The 19,863-nt window shown below is 41.4% G+C and overlaps 1 protein-coding gene across 1 annotated transcript; it reads right to left on the reverse strand.

The window, feature by feature from the left end:
- Positions 1–395: 395 nt before the first annotated feature.
- Positions 396–2,190, reverse strand: LOC149163691 (F-box/kelch-repeat protein SKIP6-like). Its single transcript, XM_089431816.1, has one exon. It carries the CDS (start codon positions 1,911–1,913, stop codon positions 864–866), a length of 1,050 nt encoding a protein of 349 aa, XP_089287942.1. The 5' UTR covers positions 1,914–2,190; the 3' UTR covers positions 396–863.
- Positions 2,191–19,863: the final 17,673 nt, after the last annotated feature.

The raw sequence follows: 19,863 nt of genomic DNA on the forward strand, positions 1-19,863 counted from the left end.
AAGCACTCCAACTTGCTGCTGGACCACAGCTTGATGGACAGCAAACTTTCAATTCTGCTAAATGTGTTCCAAACAAACAATTTTACTCAACCAGGATATACTAAATGAGGAGATATTTTCTGAGCAGCAGATGAACAAAGATTAAATGGATGATACATGAAGACACTAGGAATAAGAACATAAAGGATAAATAAACAAATCACCAGAACAACGTTGCATCAATCAACAGGAGTCATGGTTAAAGGTTTCTTCCAGCAGTGAAAAAGGTTGCTTCATTACATTTGGTAATACATCTTCTTGATCAGATTGACAATGCGTGGTGTTGCATTTCAAAAAAACGAGTATTTTTATTTCAACAGTAAAAATATGAAAAATACAGTAAAAGTACAAATACATGCATAGCAGACAAAAAACAAGAAGAATTCAAGACAGACTCTTTTGGTAGCAAAGGAGACCACATCATATAATGTCACCAGCCCCATTTTCATGGAATCCTCTGGATGCTCGTCCAATCTGCCTAGTACACATAGCCATCCGAGAACTGGCCCTTCATTACCTAGATCAATTGAAATGCAATTATGCCTCTTCAAATACTTGCATACTAGAAGCATACCTTCCCATATCCAAATTTGAGTAAGCTCCAGATATCCGAAAGGATCGAGCCAAAGTTCACACCACGCAGGCAACGAATTCGCAAACCCAAATTGAAGAGTCAACTCGGTGACACAGCATCATCAACGCAGACCAAAATGCCTGTAACATGATAATTCTGAAGTCAAGGAATTATACAGTCAAATCACCAATGTTGTGGCATCTTCGAATAGCTTAGAGGGCTGTAAAATCTCCTTCCCTGTCCCAATTTATCAGAGTCCAAGCGACAAACACTGAACTGTCGAGGTTCCTCTTGGGAAAGACAAGATAACCTGAGACCAGAGTATCGTGCCTCTCAAACCCCCATTCGGTTCCCTGTCAACCTCCAGGGCAGCACAGAGCAGATCAATCTCCTTATTAGATCCCTGACCCTCCCACACCACATAGAGTCTCCCTGCCACATTGGCCAAAGTGGCACCAGACAAAAACTTGGGTAAATACTTTTGCACCCCCTGCAGCTCAAGCCACCTGTCCTGCCTGGGGTCATAACCTTTAATCTTCCCCAAAAAATCATAAGAAAATAAAACCCCATCGACCACAGCAGCCCTGCCCTTCCACCCAATATCCAGCCTCTTCGAAACATTATCCCAAGAGGCGGTCACAGGATCGAACACAACTCCTCCCCTATCTGCCATTGCCAGAAGCTTGCCTTCCAGTACCGCGTTCCCGTGCATCCACTTCTCCCTCATCTCGGGTGGGCTGGAGATTGGGCTCCAGACCTCACTACAGGGGTCATACACTTCTGCCCACGATGTGGATCCTGCCCAAGTGCTCGGCTGGCACCCACCCAATACATAAATTTTGCCATCAATGGCTCCTGCTGCAGCGAATTCTCTGCGGACCCTCATGCGAGGGGCAGCCCCCCATCTGTTGTGATGTGAATTGTAAACCCACACGGTGGACGATGCAACGTCGTTCACAGAACCGCCCATGAGAAATATCTTGCCCTCGGAGACTGTGCAGGCTGCTCCCACTGGCTGGGAGGGCATAGGGGGCAGAGGTATACAAAGCTTCTTCTGAGAACAGTGTTCTTGCAGAACATACCATTTGTAGGAGGAGGTGTGGGTTCTAAGCATTATGTAGAGGTATTCTTGTTGGATGTTGAGGGTGCGCCTTGTGAAGAAGAATAGCGGTGATTGGAGGAGGGAACGCCATGGTTTTGAGACTTGGGCTAGAGTGGAGTGAAAGAATCTGGGCACTCTAGCAATGCAGGCTACCGCTACATCGTCTGGTAAACCAGGGAGAAGAACTCCACCATCCATGGAGGTTCCCAATCAAAAACGAAAACAACCAAAAAGCAAGTATGAAGGGGGTTGCTCTAAGGTGTGCCCTACTAACGTAGTATCTTCTGGAAACTAGTTGGTCAACTTCCTAGAGGCCAAGCTACTCTTTTGCAGTTCTGGGACACTTTAGGTCGAAAAGTGGCATAAATTGAAAAATGCAGGGCACACCTTTCCAAAGGAGGGACAAACTCCTTTTTGATAGAAAAGTTCCTGTAGATAGGCATTGTCACAGAAAGTGAAAATGGAAAAGACTCGTGATATTAATGCCCAAATATCGTAAAAGTGTTTTATGGAAAAATTAGCACCCAATCTCTCACGTTTGTGTTGCTCTCTGCAAAATCAATGCCAACCTCCCACTTCTCTGGTGCTCACTTTTGCTAGGGAATCGATTTGTGCTTAATAAACTCCCTAGTGCCCAAAGGGCTTATTACATTCTGAAACTTGCTGTTTACTTATTTGAGATGCAAACATCAGATTTCATTTCACTTCAGCTTCAGCAATGTGTTTCCATTATGATGGTTTTTAGATCAGTCGGACATAATTCAAAAGGGTTCCGTCCTAACTTGAATGACTTTTTGCCTAGTTATTCTTCCATTTCATTTTTTACCTTGTAAACCAATCCTGTAATAGTTTCACAGTTATAAAAGGGAAACATTCTTTCTAGAGGGTTTTTATTTAAATTGGATGGTAATTATATAAAGATATAATCTATCTTGAAAATGGAGACCATAGTCCATTTTCTCTTGTTGCAGTTATACATGTTTGCAATATTTGATTTTTTTTTTCTCAGCATAGATTCATGTTAATTGTCACAGCAGGTGAAAATGGAAAAGACTAATGATACTAATGCCCAAATATCGTAATAGTGTTTTATGGAAAAATTATCACCCAACCTCTCACATTTGTGTTGCTCTCTGAAAAATCAATGCCAACCTCCCACTTCTCTGGTGCTCATTTTTGCTATGGAATCGATTTGTGCTTAAGAAACTCCCTAGCGCCCAAAGGGCTTATTGCATTCCGAAACTTGCTGTTTACTTATTTGAGATGCAAATATCGGATTCCATTTCACTTCCCAAAGGGACTTCAACAATGTGTTTGCATTATGATGGTTTTTATATTAGTTGGACATAATTCAAAGGGTTCTGTCATAACTTGAATGTCCTTTTGCCTAGTATTTCTTCCATTTCATTTTCGACCTTGTAAACAATCCTGTAATAGTTTCACAGTCATAAAAGGGAAACATTCTTTCTAGAGGGTTTCTATTTAAATTGGATGGTAATTATATATATAATCTATCTTGAAAATGGAGACCATAGTCCGTTTTCCCTTGTTGCAGTTAGCCATGTTTGCGATATTTGATTTTTTTTTCTCAGCATATATTCATGTTATCACAAGATAAGATTTGTGCTTCGTTGTGCTCATTTCTTTGCAAGATTTTAGGGTGTTTTTGTGATGGTCATATATATGATTATCCATAATTGCAGGAGCAACAATATATACAGTAAATATAATAAAAGGCATTATAGAAAAGAAAGGAATCTTCATAAGAAAAAAGGAGCCAGCTCTAAAGACTAAATGTTCTCCTTCCTTCAAGTAGGCTCACAAATATAGGCTGCCCTGTATTTAACTACACTGCGTACAGTTGAATAGGGAACTGATCCATGTCATCATTAACTCGTATAATAAATAAGGAGCTGGGAGGGCCATTTTCCCCATTACCCAATAATTTCAATAATGATATAATTTCAAGGTACATGTATGCTTCCTGTACCCAATTGTAGCTTATGATTGCCTTGTACCGTCTTCAATCAAGGATGATGTATGAGTGGATCATCATAAGCCTTAGTTATATTACCACAAATGTGAAATAGGGTTTTGTGGTATGAGAAATGGTCCTTACCTACCAAGCTTCATCGTCATAAATCAAATGAGTTTCACATCATAATGAAAGATCAAATCTCATCACAATGCAACCCTAAGTCTCATTAAATTAAAACAACACATGTTCTCATCATAATAGATTGTAGTAATATTAGAATCATAATCTGCAGACTGGTGTATGCATCGCATTAAAGATTTGGAAATGTCAAATTTACAAGTCATAGTGATGACATGAAATTAGATCTAGTGGACTAGTCATTGGAGATTAGTAATTAAATTCAAAAGAATGGTACCTGAGAAATGTTAGGCTATTTCAGTAAGGAAAGAATGAAACAACATCATATATGCGCACTGTTTGTAGAAACTTCAGGTTCTTGTAGCCCTTCCCGGTTTTAGTCTGTTTTGCATAGAGTTTGAGGTAAGCATTCACATATTAAATAAGAAGCTAGGATTTTTGGTCAACACTGACCCTGGAAAAACCTACAAGGGGAAAACTAGTATAAAATAGGAGTTTTATTTTTGCTTTTCACATAGAAATGATTACAGCATTAAAAAATATATTTAAGGACTTCTCTCTCCTTTAAAAGCTTGTACCAGCTTCTAGAAATTTGGGCCACTGATTGCTACTGCTCTAGACTTCAGTCTTGAAACTCGGACCACTGTCCAGTGTATTTCCAGCCTCCTCTGCGCAGACTTCACTGATCGGAAATTTGAGCCACAGGTCTGACACCTCAGCCCTTAGTTCCAGTGCTAGTAACCTCTGCTAAATCCTTGAATCTTGAGCCACTGCACGAATACACCTCTGACAGTGTGCCACTAACAGAATTCTTCCAGCCTTGAATTTGCAGCCACAAACTGACTGTTTTTACTTGAGTTTCGGCCTGTTTCCTTTCCTCCAAACTCAAACTGGTGACTCCTAAATTTGTGGGCCAGAGTCTCCTGAAAACACAAACCAGTCTCACCTTAAATATCAGGCTTGAACCTCCTAAAGATCCACACCGAAATTTGCACTCGGGTTGCTACAAAACCTTGAGTTTCAGTGCTGATCCTTCTTGCCAGGCAACTCGAGCTGGTAGGTGACTTCTCTTGCTGCTATAACTTATAAAGTCACTTACTAAAAATGTGTTTTCATGTGTTTTCTTAAGAAAAAAGGCTATAGCACTAAGAAACATCTCTTTGGTACCTTTTTCTCAACACTCCCTCTTATTGAGGAAGGTGTTTTTCACCACTCCCAACTTGTCTTTGAAATATACATACTTGCCCTTTGGCAATGACTTGAGAATGTTTGCAACCTGCTCCTTAGTGGATATGTACTCAAGCCTCACTGCTCCTCTTTGAATCCAGTCTCGGATGAAGTGGTATGCGATCTCTATGTGCTTTGACTGATAATGAAATATTGGATTCTCCGTGAGTTTGATGGAACTATAATTATCATAGTATATCATTGTTGGTCTCAACGTTTGACCAAATAAGTCACGCAACAACTTGCAAAGCCAAATAGCCTCACAACGGGCTTGATTGGCTGCAATGTACTCAGTGTTCATGGAACTTAGTGCCACTGATCTTAGTTTCCTGCTAAACCATGACACAATTGTCGAACCCAACTTGAAATAACATCTAGAAGTACTCTTCCGGTCATTGGAACTGCTAGCCCAATCTGATTCTATACAACCTATCAACCTTACTTCATCCCTCAGGATATAGTCCAGTCCATAATGCACTATGCCTTGTAGGTACCATAACACATGTAATACAGTCACCCAGTACACCCTCTTGGGCCCCATCATAAATTAACTCAATGTGTTGACTATGAAATAAATTTTTGGTGTAGTGTTGACCAGATACATCAACAAACCGATCAATTGGCGATACATAGTGGGGTTCACCAACTCGGAATCTGAAGCATGTAACTTCTTCCAGTTGGAAATCATTGGAGTAGCCATAGGCCCGTAATCCTCCATACAAAATCTACTTAGTATGTCCCCTGCATATTTGCCATAGTCCACGAAGATATGCCCATCATCCTGCCAAACCTCCAACCCCAAAAAGTAGTGCATCAATCCCATATCAGTCATGTCAAATTCTGAAGCAAAGTCCCTCCTGCAGTGTTGAATGAGTCTCATAATAAACAAATCATCCACATACAGAACCAGAATGAGTGGATCCTAACCAACCATGACGAAATATAGGTTTGGATCTGCCTCACTCTTCTAGAAACCCATTTGCTACAAGTAAGCATCAATCTTCTCGTACAATGCTTTTGGCACTTGCTTCGGTCCATATAAGGCTTTCTTACGCCTACACGCATGAGGCCCCCTCCCATACACCTCAAAGTCCTATGGTTGTTTAATGTACACCTCCTCCTGTATGACCCCATTGAGAAAGGTGGTCTTCTCATCCATCTGGTGAATCTTCCACCCCATATTAGCTTCTATGGAGATCACTGCTCTAATAGAGGTATAATGAGCAACTAGTGCAAAGGTCCCCTCATAGTCAACTCCCTCTACTTGTGAGAATCCTTGTGCCACAAAGCAAGCTTTGAACTTCTCTATACTGCAATCCGCAACATGTTTTATCTTGTAAATCCACCTAGAAGTCACCATTGACTTCCCCTTAGGCCTCGACACTATCTCCCACACATCATTCTTCATGATGGAGGCATACACCTCCACGATGGCATCCCTCCAGATTTGTTGACTCACAACCTCCTCGTAGCTAGCTCGCTCAGTCTCCACAACATCCACCACATAGCCACACAACCTTTCTGGTGCTCTGCTGTCCCTAACTAACCACTTGGGTCTCCATTGTCTCATGTGCTTCTTTTAGGGTCTCATGAAGCCATCTTGGCTTCCTCTTCCCTAAAGTAGCCTCCTCAACTAGTATGGGAAAATCCTCCTTTGGAGCCTCTCCTGCTGCTGAGGATGCCCCTTTTGTGGTTTGTGTTAAACTTGTACTCCGAGATCCTATGCCTGGTAATCTTGAACTTTGTGATCCTGTCACGTCAGAAGTGGGTGATCGTCTTGATCCTATCACATAAGAAGTAGGTGATCGTCTTGATCCTATTGTACCACCTGAAGATATTGATCCCTGTGGTGTGGCCCCCTGGTGAGGAGCTTGCTACTCTACTCGATCATCCTCCTTTGACCTCCTTAAGGCCCTCTCTTCAAATCTCACACCCCTCCCCAGGACAACTTTCCTTTATGTAGGAATGTATATGTTGTATGCCTTGGAAGAAACAATGTAACCCATAAGAATACCCTTCTTTGCAGTGGGTTTCAGCTTCGTCCTCTTCTTCTCATGGACGTGTGAATATTCAAGGCACCCAAAAATCCTAATGTGTCGAATCTTAGGCTTCTTTCTAGAGTAATCCTCCTCAAGAGTCTTACTCCCCAAGACTTTGTGTGGACTCTTGTTCTGTAGATACATTGTAGTGTTACACGTCTCGTCCCATAAAAAGAAAGGTAGTCTCTGATCATGCAACATAGCTCTCGCTGCACCCACTATGGCCCTATTTTTCTCTCTACCAGCGAATTCTGCTGGGGATTACAAGGCACCATGTACTCCCTCTTGATATCCACACTCCTACAAAACTCCAACATCTCATTGGAGGTATACTTGCCCCCATCCTCTTGAAGAGTTTCAACCCCCACTCTAGTTATCAATTTTCTTATCACTCCATGCATTTAGTTTTAAATCCAAGCATGATAAAAATTCTAATATCTGGAAATGACAATATTTTCTGAAAACACAAATTTAGAGATTTCACAATTGCTGAAATTCCAAAAATAAAACACAACAAAATTATGACAGCCACACACAGAAAATAACAGTCATTTTTGGTCAATGTGACATTGGAAAAACTCCCTACAACTCTTGGGGAAAACTAGTTTGAGACATATTCTTTATTTCTAAAAATGCTTTTATAGAGAAACTGAAATACAGAGTAAAAATCCCAACAACCACAAACTACAACTTATTTTGATTTCCGTGCTTGAACTCCACCTCGAGAATCGTGCCAATCAGCGAATAGCCAAAACCAAATTTTTTCAACAATAAAACAACATTAAATGTTGTACGACTTGCTTCGAAAAATGTGCCCAAAACTTGATATATGTATTGTACGGATTTCAACAGTACGGTTGTCTCGAAATTTGTGCCCAAATTTGTCTCAAAATTCGTGCCCTTGTTGCTATCATTCTTCTTTGATTTCTGTGCCTTTCTCCTACTGTACAGTTTTGCCTTAGGATGCGTGCCAATAAATGTTTCTTCCTAGATTTGTTGAAATGTCTTCTTGCTGCTCTCCTTCACTTTCTCACTGCTCAGAAATTTTCTCCTTGCTCTCTCTTCTCTTTCTCTCAAATGCTCATGAAAGAATGAATTGATCTTTCTCTCTTCTCTTCTCCTTTTACTCTCTAAATGACCTTTTGGGTTAACCTAATATCTAATGGTGGAGATTCATTTAGATCTAGGGATGAGAATAAATGTGCATTTAATTCTCACTTTCTATTTTTTAACTCACCCACTTAAATAAAGACCCACTTAGACTTTTATTTCCATAGTCACTTTTTCACTTTCTGATTCTTTCATTGACTTTAATAAAGTCACATTTAAATTAGAATGTAACTTTACCACTTATAAAGTCACTTTTAAATTAAATTGGTTTTACCACTTATAAAGTCACTTTAGGAGAAAAGTACAAATAAATTTGGACACTTTTCCCTAGGCCAAAGATCAAAGCCTTAGGGAACCACTTGTCTTCTGGTACCCAAATTTTAACACTCACTCTTACTGACGAAAGTGTTCCTCACCACTCCCATCTTGTCTCTGAAGTAGACATGCTTGCCCTGTGGTAAGGCTTTGGTGAAAATGTCCGCTACCCGCTCATTTGTGGAAATGTACTTAAGCTTGATAGCACCCTTTTGGACAAAGTCTCCAATGAAGTGATACTTGATTTTAATATGTTTTGACCTGTCATGAGAAACTGGATTCTCCGCGAGTTTTATGCAACTCTAATTATCATAGTAAATCATTGAAGGACTCAATGCCTGACCAAATATACCAAACGACATCTTGCGAAGCCATACGGCCTCACAACTAGCCAAACTAGTAGCCATATACTCTGCCTCAGCGGAGCTCAATGCAATTCACTGTTGTTTCCGTCTGATCCATGACACAATTGCCGAACCCAACCCAAAACAACGCCTGGAAGTATTCTTCCTATCTGAAGCACAACCTGCCCAATTTGAATTTGTGTACCCTGCCAGTCTCACTCCATCACTTTGTTTATAATCCAAACCAAAATCCATAGGCCCCTGCAAGTAACGAAGAATGTGTTTTGCAGCCACCCAGCGCACTCTCCTGGGCTCACACATGAACTGACTCATAGTGTTAACTGCAAAACATATATCTGGTCGAGTGTTGACCAAATACATCAATTTACCAATCAACTGTTTGTATAGAGTAAGATCCACCAACTCGGAATTAGAAGCATGAAGCTTCTTCTAGTTAGTGATCATAGGTGTAGACATGGGTTTGCAGTTCTCCATATGAAATCTGCTAAGAATATCCACAATGTACTTCCCTTGTCCCAGGAAGAAATGCCCCTCCTCCTGCCACACCTCCAATCCTAGAAAATAATGCATCAAGCCAATATCCTTCATCTCAAACTCTGAAGCAAGATCTCTCTTGCAACCCTCAATGAGTCTCTTTGCACCAGTGATGATCAAGTCATCAACATACAACACCAAAATGAGAGGCTCTTCACCCACCACAATGAAGTATAGGTTCGGAGTAGCCTCACTCTTTGTGAAACCCAATTGCTACAAGGATGTATCAATCCTAGAGTACCAAGCTCTAGGAGCTTGCTTTAGGCCATAGAGTGCCTTTTTCAATCTGCATACATGGGACTCCTTCCCATGCACTTCAAAGCCCTGCAGCGCTCAATATAAACCTCCTCTTGAATGAAGCCATTGAGAAATGCGGCCTTCACATCCATTTGGTGGATCTTCCAACCCATCTCTGCTGCAATCGATATAATGGAGCGAATAGATGTATACCGAGCTACGGGAGCGAAGGTCTCCTCATAGTCAACTCCCTCTCCCTGTGAGAACCCTCTCGCCACAAATCGAGCCTTGAACTTTTCGATGCTGCCATCTACAACATGCTTTATCTTGTAGAGCCATCTGGAAGTAACAACTGATTTACCTTCAGGCCTCAACACTACCTTCCAAACATCGTTTTTCATAATAGAAGAATACTCTTCCATCATGGCCTCTCTCCAGACTTCCTGGCTCGCTGCCTCCTCATAACTAGAAGGCTCAAAGTCAACAATGCTTGTTACCATTTCCATGTAACTACAAAATCGCTTAGGTGGTTTATTCTCTGTAACCTGTCTCTTTGGCCCAACAATGATGTGGCCTTGTGCAAGGTATCTTGAAGCCACTTGGGCTTCCTCTTCCTTGAGCATACTTCTCTCACTAGAGTCAAAGAATCCTCATCATCATCAGAAGCCTGAACTCCTGAAGGCCTGCCAACTAACCTCATACCCGAATCTGTGCCTGTAGATGCTGAAGTACTGTGAGAATTGTCCATTAGTGGACTACCTTGTGAATTGCTCTATGGACTGCTCTGCAAGCTGCTCGAAGAACCACCCACCTGACTTTGAGAGCCACTGCTCACTGATGGACCTGACACTGTAATCGATGTACCCCCTGATCCTTGACCACTGGATCCCTGTGTCTGACTCAACTGCTCCTAAGGGTATGGTGACTCTGGATACTCTAACTCCTGTGACCTCTTGAAAGCTCTCTCCTGCTCGAACTTCACATCCCGTTTGACAACCACTTTACTCTACGCAGGAATATAAATCTGATAAGCTTTCGAGGTCTCGCTATAACCCACAAAGATGCCCTTGCATATAATGGGCTCTAGCTTGGTCCTATTCTCCTTCGGGACATAGGAATATTTAAGGCACCCAAAGATACGAAAGTGCTTAACATCCTCCTCTGGAGGCACATTCCCTAAGGCATGATGTGGACTCTTGTTCTGCAAGTACACAACAGTGTTGTAGGCCTCTGCCCACAAAAATAAAGGTAACCCCTGATCGTGAAGCATGGCTTTGGTAGCCCCTACAATGGATCTGTTCTTCCTCTCTGCAACCCCATTCTGCTGGGAGTTGTAAGGAACTATGAACTCCCTCCTAATGTCTGCCTCAACACAAAATTCAACAAACTCACCAAGGGTATACTCCCCTCCATTGTCCACCCTGAGGACCTTCATCTTCCTACCTGTTCGGGTTTCCACAAGAGCTTTGAACTCTTGAAACCGCTTGAAGACCTCACTCTTGGTCTTCAAGAAATAAATCCAGGTCTCACTGGAGTGGTCATCAATGAATAAAACATAGTACTCATAGCCACTCAAGGATACATAAGACATCCGACCACTCACATCGGTATGAATCAAGTCAAGGATCTCGGTCGCTCTGCTGTCACTATTGGGAAAAGGGGATTTGACAAACTTCCCCATAGCACATTCTCTGCATACATCAAGGTGATCATCATTGAAATCTGGCAAACCAGTGGTGATCTCCCGCAATGTACTCAAGGCCCCATGATACATGTGACCCATCTTGCGGTGCCAAATCTCACACAACTCTGAGCTGCTAGATTTGCTGTCGGTCCTATCTCGGGTGCTGCGATTCAATGCCATTAGGGGCTGGAATGAGAACTTGTACACCTTGCCATGGCGCACACCAATCACTCTCACTGAAGAAGCTGGAGTTCCCCTAAGATATATAAGCACGTGCCCTCTGCTGAACAACACATCATACCCTCTGTCGTCAAGTGCTGAGACGGATATCGGGTTCTTCTTCATTCCAGGCACATATAGAACCTCTGACACTTTCAAGGGAGGTTTGGGTCCCCTATCAAATGTTAATGTCCCCACACTCACTGCTCTAACCATGTTGTCATCACCAAGCACTACCTTCATATCAGTATCATCCTCTGAAAGCTCTGAGAAGTACTCTCTGACTCTTGTCATGTGGCGGAAAGCACCACTGTCAACATACCAAATGCTAGAAGATGCTCTGTTAGTAGCAGGGAATGCACACTCCCTCTGAACCTATATGGTAGGTGATCTTGCACTAGTGGCTTCACAAGCTATGAACCCAAACTCCTGATCAAAGCTCTCTGAGAAGCTCTCTATCTCTGCAGAAGCTGCCATGAATTTGTCTCTTCCTTTCTTGTTCTTCTTCTCCGGACACACAACATCATAGTGTCCCAACTTTTGACAATTCCAACATTTGACTTTGGAATAGTCCTTCTCCTTGTTCTGATGCGTGCCTTTACCTTTGCCTTTGCCTCCACTGTTGGAAGCTTGCTTCTTTGCTCTGCCCTTCTTGCCTCTTGGTAACAATGCCACATTGTTATCCTCCTCCACCTGTTTGGTTGCCCCAAGATGTTTATTTTTTATCTCATTTTGAATGCAAGCATCCCACAACCTCTCCCAATCGAGAAGGTTTTCCCGTGCAACAATGCCATCCATAAAATTCTCCGAAGTCTTGGAAAGACCATTCAAAGCAATCCTCACCAACTTAATGGGTGCAATGATCTCACCCGCGACTGCCAACTCATTTACCACTGAAGTGATCTTTGTGAGGTATGTTGTAGCACTATCAGTGTTAGCCATTTTAATGGCCTTTAGTTTCTCATTTAGGACCATTTTTCTGTTTTCATTTGATCTTTGGTAAAAACTGGTCAAGACTGTCCACATCTCATGTGCATAAGTCTTTCCTCTCACATGAGGAATGACATGATCTTTGATTCTTTCCAGAATCAATCTTTTTGCCTTAGCATTCTTTTTGTTAAACTCTGCGAATTGTACAGGGTCAGCAGGTACTACTATTGGGTTTTGTGTGGTATTTACCATAATGCTCCAGACTTCTACTTCCTCAAAGATGCTCTGGATTCTCTCATTCCATGCATTGTAGTTGTTCTACCCATCCAACTTGCCTTTCACTCTCAAACCCAAAGACATGTTTCACTGTCCTACCAAACTGGAATTTTCAAATTTGTGATAAGGTTTCTGTTTTCTGTGTAAAAATCAACTCGCTGTAATTTTCACTTTACTGTCCCAAACTGCACTTTTCAGCCAACTAAGTTTTGATACCATGAAGAATTTCAACCCCCACTCCGGTTATCAGTTTTCCTTATCACTCCATGCATTTAGTTTTAAATTCAAGCATGATAAAAATTCTAAAATTTGGAAAGGACAATATTTTTTGAAAACATAAATTTAGAGATTTCACAACTACTAAAATTGCAAAAATAAAACACAGTGAAATTATGACAGCGACACAGAAAATAACACAGTGATTTTTGGTCAATGTGATTTTCGAAAAACCCCCTACAACTCTTGGAGAAAACCAATTTGAGAGCTCCTGAGGAAAACCAGTTTGTGAGCGTCACCCGATGCAATGAGTGCTAAGTGAACTATTCAAAATTCATGAGAAATTAGTCAGTGACGATTACCTCTCATGGAAATGGTCATACGTGAATGACTTACTTAACGCAGTTGAATCCCAAAATGATATCTAATATAATGCACTGCGTAAACGTCCATACTTAAATTCAAAAAGAGTGAAGAGATCTCTAATTGAATGGTTCATGAGGCACAATACTTGCTAAGGTTTTGCAAATGGGTTAGTAAGCTAAGTGGGCTTGATTGTGGGGAAAACTCCACAGTTAAGCGTGCTTGAGCAAAAGGCGATCTGGGATGGGAGACCTCCCGGGAAGTTCTGGTTACCGGGTGCAAGCCCCGGAAGTGATGATTGACGCTATGCGATTCATTTCACTAGTTTCAATCCCACTTCTTCACCCTTGTGAGCATCACCCGATACTATGAGTGCTAAGTGAACTATTCAAAAATCATGAGAAATTAGTCAGTTACGACTACCTCTCATGGAAATGGTCATACGTGAATGACTTACTTAACGCAGTTGAATCCCAAAATGATATCTAATATAATGCACTGCGTAAACCCCCATACTTAAATTCAAAAAGAGTAAAGGGATCTCTAATTGAATGGTTCATGAGGCACAATACTTGCTAAGGTTTTGCAAATGGGGTAGCAAGCTAAGTGGGCTTGATTGTGGGGAAAACTCCACAGTTAAGCGCGCTCGAGCCAGAGGCGATCTGGGATGGGTGACCTCCTGAGAAGTCCTGGTTACCGGGTGCAAGCCCTGGAAGTGGTGATTGACGCTATGTGATTCATTTCACTAGTTTCAATCCCATTTCTTCATCCCTGTGAGCATCACTCGATGTAATGAGTGTTAAGTGAACTATTCAAAAATCATGAGAAATTAGTCAGTTACGACTACCTCTCATGGAAATGGTCATACGTGAATGACTTAACGCAGTTGAATCCCAAAATGATATCTAATATAATGCACTGCGTAAACCCCCATACGTAAGCTCTTCTTTATTTCTGAAAATGCTTTTATAGAGAAATTGAAATACACAGTAAAAATTTCAGCAACCAAAAGTTACAACTTATCTCGATATCCGTGCTTGAACTCCACTTCGAAAATAGTGCCAATCGATAAACAACCAATTTTTTTTTTTGTTTCTCTAGCAATAAAACAACATTAAATGTTGTATGGCCTACCTTAAAAAACGTGCCCAAAACTTGATGTACAGACTGTACGAACCATACGGATTTCAGCGGTACAACTGCTTTGAAAATTGTGCCCAAATATGTCTCGAAATTCGTGCCCTTGTTGCTGTCCCTCTTCATTGATTTTTGTGCATTTCTCCTGTTGTACGATTTTGCCTTGGGATGCATGCCAATAAATGTTGTTGTCTAAATTCGCTGAAGTGTCTTCTTGCTGCTCTCTTTCACTTCCTCACTACGCATAAATTTTCTCTTTGCTCTCTTTTCTTTCTCTCAAATGCTCATGAAAAAATGAATTGATTTTTCTCTCTTATTCTCCTTTTACTCTCTAAATGACCTTTTGGGTTACCCCAAGATCTAATCGCTGAGATTCATTTAGATTTAGGGATGAGAATAAATGTGCATTTAATTCTCACTTTTTATTTTTTAACTCACCAACTTAGCCTTTTATTTCCATGGTCACTTTTTCACTTTCTAATTCTTCATTGACTTTAATAAAGTCACCTTTAAATTAGAATGTAACTTTACCACTTATAAAGTCACTTTAGGAGAAAAGTACAAATAAATTTGGACACTTTTCCCTAGGCCAAAGATCAAAACCTTAGGGAACCACTTGTCCTCTGGTACCCAAATTTTAACACCTCTGTCCTCAAGGCCTTGATCTTCTGCCCTACTTGGTTCTCCAACAAGAGCTTTAAACTCTTGGAACCTCTTGAAGACCTGATCCTTGGTCTTCATAAAGAATATCTAGGTCTTCCTGGAGTAGTCATCAATCGAATTAACATATTAATCAACATCTCTCAATGATGCACGAGAAATATGACTACACATGAGAATGTATCAAATCCAGAATCCCTGATACCCTGCTATCATTGCTAGTGAAAGATGTCTTGGTGTACTTTCTTAAAGCACACCCCCTGCACACATCATGATGATTAGTGCTGAAATCAGCTAAACCTGTAACCATCTCCCTCAACATCTTGAATGCTCCATGGTGCAAGTGGTCCATCCTCTTGTGCCATATCTCACACAACTCACTGTTGTTGGTTTGTGCCGCTAAGACTCTAGTAGGATGAAACATAAACCTATAAAGCCTCCCACCGTGGACTCCAATCACTCTTAACACAAGTGATACTAGATATCTTGGGATACATAAGCACTTGTCCATCTTGGAATACCACTACATATTTCTTGTTCTCAATACTCGAGACTGAAATCAGGTTCTTCTTTAGCCCTAAAACATATAAGACCTCCATCACTTTCAAGGAAGGTGATGACTCCCTCTGAAAGATATAGTCCCCACTTTTTTTGTTCTGTTGGTGTTATCTCTAAGCAACACCTCCAAGTCTATATCATCCCCAGTAAGACTCATAAAGTGCTCCTTCACTCCAGTCATATGGTGGGATGCTTCACTATCTACAAACCAAACACTGGAAGACGTGACACTAGTGGCGAGACTCACCACTAAAGCAAACTCAAAGTCAACCCTGGTGGAAAACTCATCCACCTTTGTTGAAGTTGTTATACCCTTCTTCTTCCCACTCTTTTTGGGACACTGAAAGACATAGTGACCTATCTTACAAGCAAAACATCTCACTTCGCTCATGTCCTTCTCTTTGGCCTTTTGCTTCCCCCTCTATTGCTTGGCCCCATCAGAACACTGTTAAAATTGGCAACTAGGGTCAAACTCTGTGGGTCATCTTATTTATGGCAGCTGATATTTTTATTGGATCCCTCTCATCGAGAGGTGTAGGATTGATTTAAAGATCATCCGATTCCGTCAAGTATTCATGGAGTTATGAATTTATTTGTGTTATAAGACAAATTGTCAAGTCGACCAGCAACTTGATTAGGCTCAGAAGCCCATTAGACATGTCTATTCATCATCTACATTTTAATATAAATAGAGGAGGACTTGAAGTCATTTTGACACACTCTTCATGTGATTTCCTTCTCTCCACGTCTTTGGGTTTTTGGTGAAGGAGAGGCACTAAGAAGATACATTGGGCTAAGTGTATAATGCTCTAGCTGCAGATGATGCCCTAGCTAATGCCCTAGCCACAGTATGGTGATCCAATGCAAACTCATTTATACGCAGTCATGAAGACTCTTTATACGCTGTCATGAAGACTCTTTATACGCAATCAATAGAGACTCTATATGCAGTGACGCAAACTCATTTATACGCAGTCATGAAGACACTTTCTACGCAGTCAATAGAAGACACCTTATGCGCAGCCATGGAGACATTTATACGCATATAATTCATACATCTTTGCAATGAGGTTTAGGATCTCGGATGCCTATGAAATCTCAAGGACAATTACAGTGAGTACAGTGTACAGAACTCGCATATTTCTCTCTCTGAAATATCGCATGGAGGAGCAGGTTCGTATCAAGGTCTGACTGCACCACGGCTAGGGTATTAGGTGCAGTCATGTTTAGATTTCGGATGTAGGATGAGGACGCAGCTGTAATCCATGTATTGGGCCAAGGCATGAAGCCACAGAGAGCCGCAGTCAAGCGAAGCCACAGTGAAGTAGAGTCACAGTCAAGGTCATGGAGCCGTAGTAAGTTCAGTTGTCTCCTCGGATGGGTTAAGGAACTGCAGAACTAAAGCCTATCCATTCTCGGCATGGCAATCTCGGTGTGACAAGGAGCAGTGTTGATTTCGGTGGCAGTGTTGTAGCAGACTAGTCATTGGACAACAGAGAAAGACCTATTCTCTCGAACCAGTGAATATTATGCAAAATGTTATCTACTCTATATTACAGTCTTGTTATGACTCGTTGATGAGATAAGGGTTCGATGAAGAGATCCTTGGCATACGTATCATCACAGTATTCAGATCTAGAATAAGGCAGTCTCAACATGTTTCGAAGAATAGTGACAAGGATCGTAGTCTTGATCCTGACTTAAATCACAGTGATTGTAGATCATGATCATATATATATATATATGATGATGATACAACATTATGATGAATGATGCAACATAATGGGCATGTTAAGTAAGGAGCAACATGATGATGAATAGCGCTGCATGATGATGGAAGATGCAACATAATGGGCAGCATGATGATGAGAGCAGCTCAGGTCCAACACTGTGATTGTACAACTTGGTGCTACACAGTAAGGTGTAGCAAATGGACGAAATGCAACACTACGATAGGTGAAGCAGTCACCTTGGAGAATCAGTTGAAGCAATATGTCTTCAACTGATCTCATGTAGATATCAAAAGTAAAAATGTTGATTTCTATTGTAAATGTACTATCTCTCTCTCTTTCTCTGCTGAACTTTGAAGAACATAAAAGAAGAATTGATCAAGGGTTTCCCCACATTGGGGTTTGTCCCTGGCTAGCGCCAAATTTTGTGTCCTCTTGTCTTGGCTTGTCTTCTGCGATTTATATTTATGTTCTATCTTTAGTTTACTTTAATGTTGATGTGATTGCTAATCTGGAAAAGATATTGTGCTAACTGAGAAAATTAAAATAAATTGCTCTAGCATAGAACATACCTAAAATTAACATGGTATCAGAGCTAGGTTAAGACAATGCCCAAGCAAGAGTGAAAGAGCAATCACCGAACACAGTTGGGACATGACAAAAGGATCAATGGGTTCCACATCTCTCTTCTAAATTCACCAAGGGTGAAGTCGAAGCAGAGAATATTATCAGAATGGCGTAGCGGAAGTTTCTGATGGCCTACCTAAAGATCACTTCACTGGGAAGTTCGGATCTAAGGGTGGAAGGAAAGGCGGATGCCTTGGTTGCAATAAGTTCAACCATTATGCGAAGGAGTGTCTGAATGGTAGAGACACATCTCTTGAAGAAGATAACAATCATTTCAGGGACATCTTCAATGATCAAAAGAATGACAGGTAATGCATGTCATCAAGAAAATGGTCGACTCTTCAAAGAAAGCAAGGAACCCCAGTGCCTCAAGGCACTTCATCGGATAGATGGGTGCACTCTCTAATTTGGTAGAGATGGAAACAATCGTAGGATTATACTTGGAGCCGATGCCACCTATTCCAGAAAGGGTGTAGGGAATGTTACCCCTCAATTGAATGAGGGTAACTCGATTCATTTACAGAATCTCTTTTATATACCTGATCGCACGAATAACCTGGTGTCCATTTCAACAATGGAAGTCAAAGGTTACAAGGTGGCACTCATCGATGGAAAGGTACGTGTTTGAGAATAGAATTTTCAAATATGTTTTTGAGTTCAGGATCGTATCAAGTTGCATGAAGTCCACTGGGGACCATGTCTATTGATACATAGCACCGAAGGTCTGTGAGTCAAATGGTGATAGGGATGCCTGAATTCAAAAAGAGCATGAAAGTACATGTCTGAAATGTACCGAAGGAAAATCTTACAAGGGGACTATCCCCCTCATATAGCAGGTCCTCAGGTTTGGAACAACTCGAGGAGTTTGAGATTCATGATCAGGGATCTCAGATAGGTGGAAGAAAGCCCTCTATGGCTTGAAGCAAAACTCCCCGGGCATAGTATGAGAGGATTGATAGCTGTCAGATGGAGCTGAGATTCACTAGGAGTGAAACCGATCCAAGCCATTACCCGAAGGTTGTGGATGATAGACCTCTCATACCGACACCTTATGAAGACGACCTATTTCTGACAGGTGCAGACCCTCTCATTTGCAGAAGTAAGAGGGAGTTGGATTCCGAATATGGAATGATAAATTGCAAGCATGTGACTACCTCGAGGATATTAACTTTCAAGAAGTTATATGGTAGTGATGTCGAACCAGATTTGGGAAATGCCTCTGAGTTTCATAAACTCATTCGCGTATGTTCTTGGTGAACTTCTGTCCGGACGTGTTTTTTGCAGTTAGCATGGTGAGCTCATATTTGGTTGAGCCTCACTGGATTGGTGGCAAGAATCTTCTAAGATATCTTCGGGGCACAATCTCTCATGGATTGAAATACACTGCGAAAATATGAAACTGCATGATTATTCGAATGTTGAGTGGGTAGGCAATGTGGGGGATCACTAGAGCACTTCTCAGTGCCGGTTCTCTTTGGATTCTGCTTCGATGCTACGAGTATGATCTTGTGTGAAGCTGCATGAGCTGTTTGTACACATGATGAATACCACTGTGATTCTCTGTGACAACCAGAGGTGGGATTCGATTATTGAGGAATCCCATATTCGATGATTGCTCCAGCAGATAGACATCAAATACTACCTTATCTGGGATATGGTAAGTCAATGAGCGAGGAAGCTCCAGATGATGTACAGGTCGCTACACTTTGTCTAAGCCCTGGGGGAAAGATCAAATCTGTGATTTTCCCGAATGACTTGGAGTCGTCGAGAGACCCTTGTAAAAGGGTCCTGCATGTTGCATACAT

This window comes from Pinus tabuliformis, chromosome 5_1, assembly GCF_031772625.1.
Source record: "Pinus tabuliformis cultivar Carrire ecotype Pingquan chromosome 5_1, CPIR1, whole genome shotgun sequence".
NCBI classification, from domain to species: domain Eukaryota; kingdom Viridiplantae; phylum Streptophyta; class Pinopsida; order Pinales; family Pinaceae; genus Pinus; species Pinus tabuliformis.

Bases quoted from the DNA above. Each gene is read 5' to 3' on its own strand.
- LOC149163691 (XM_089431816.1), bottom strand. From the start codon at position 1,913: ATGGATGGTGGAGTTCTTCTCCCTGGTTTACCAGACGATGTAGCGGTA.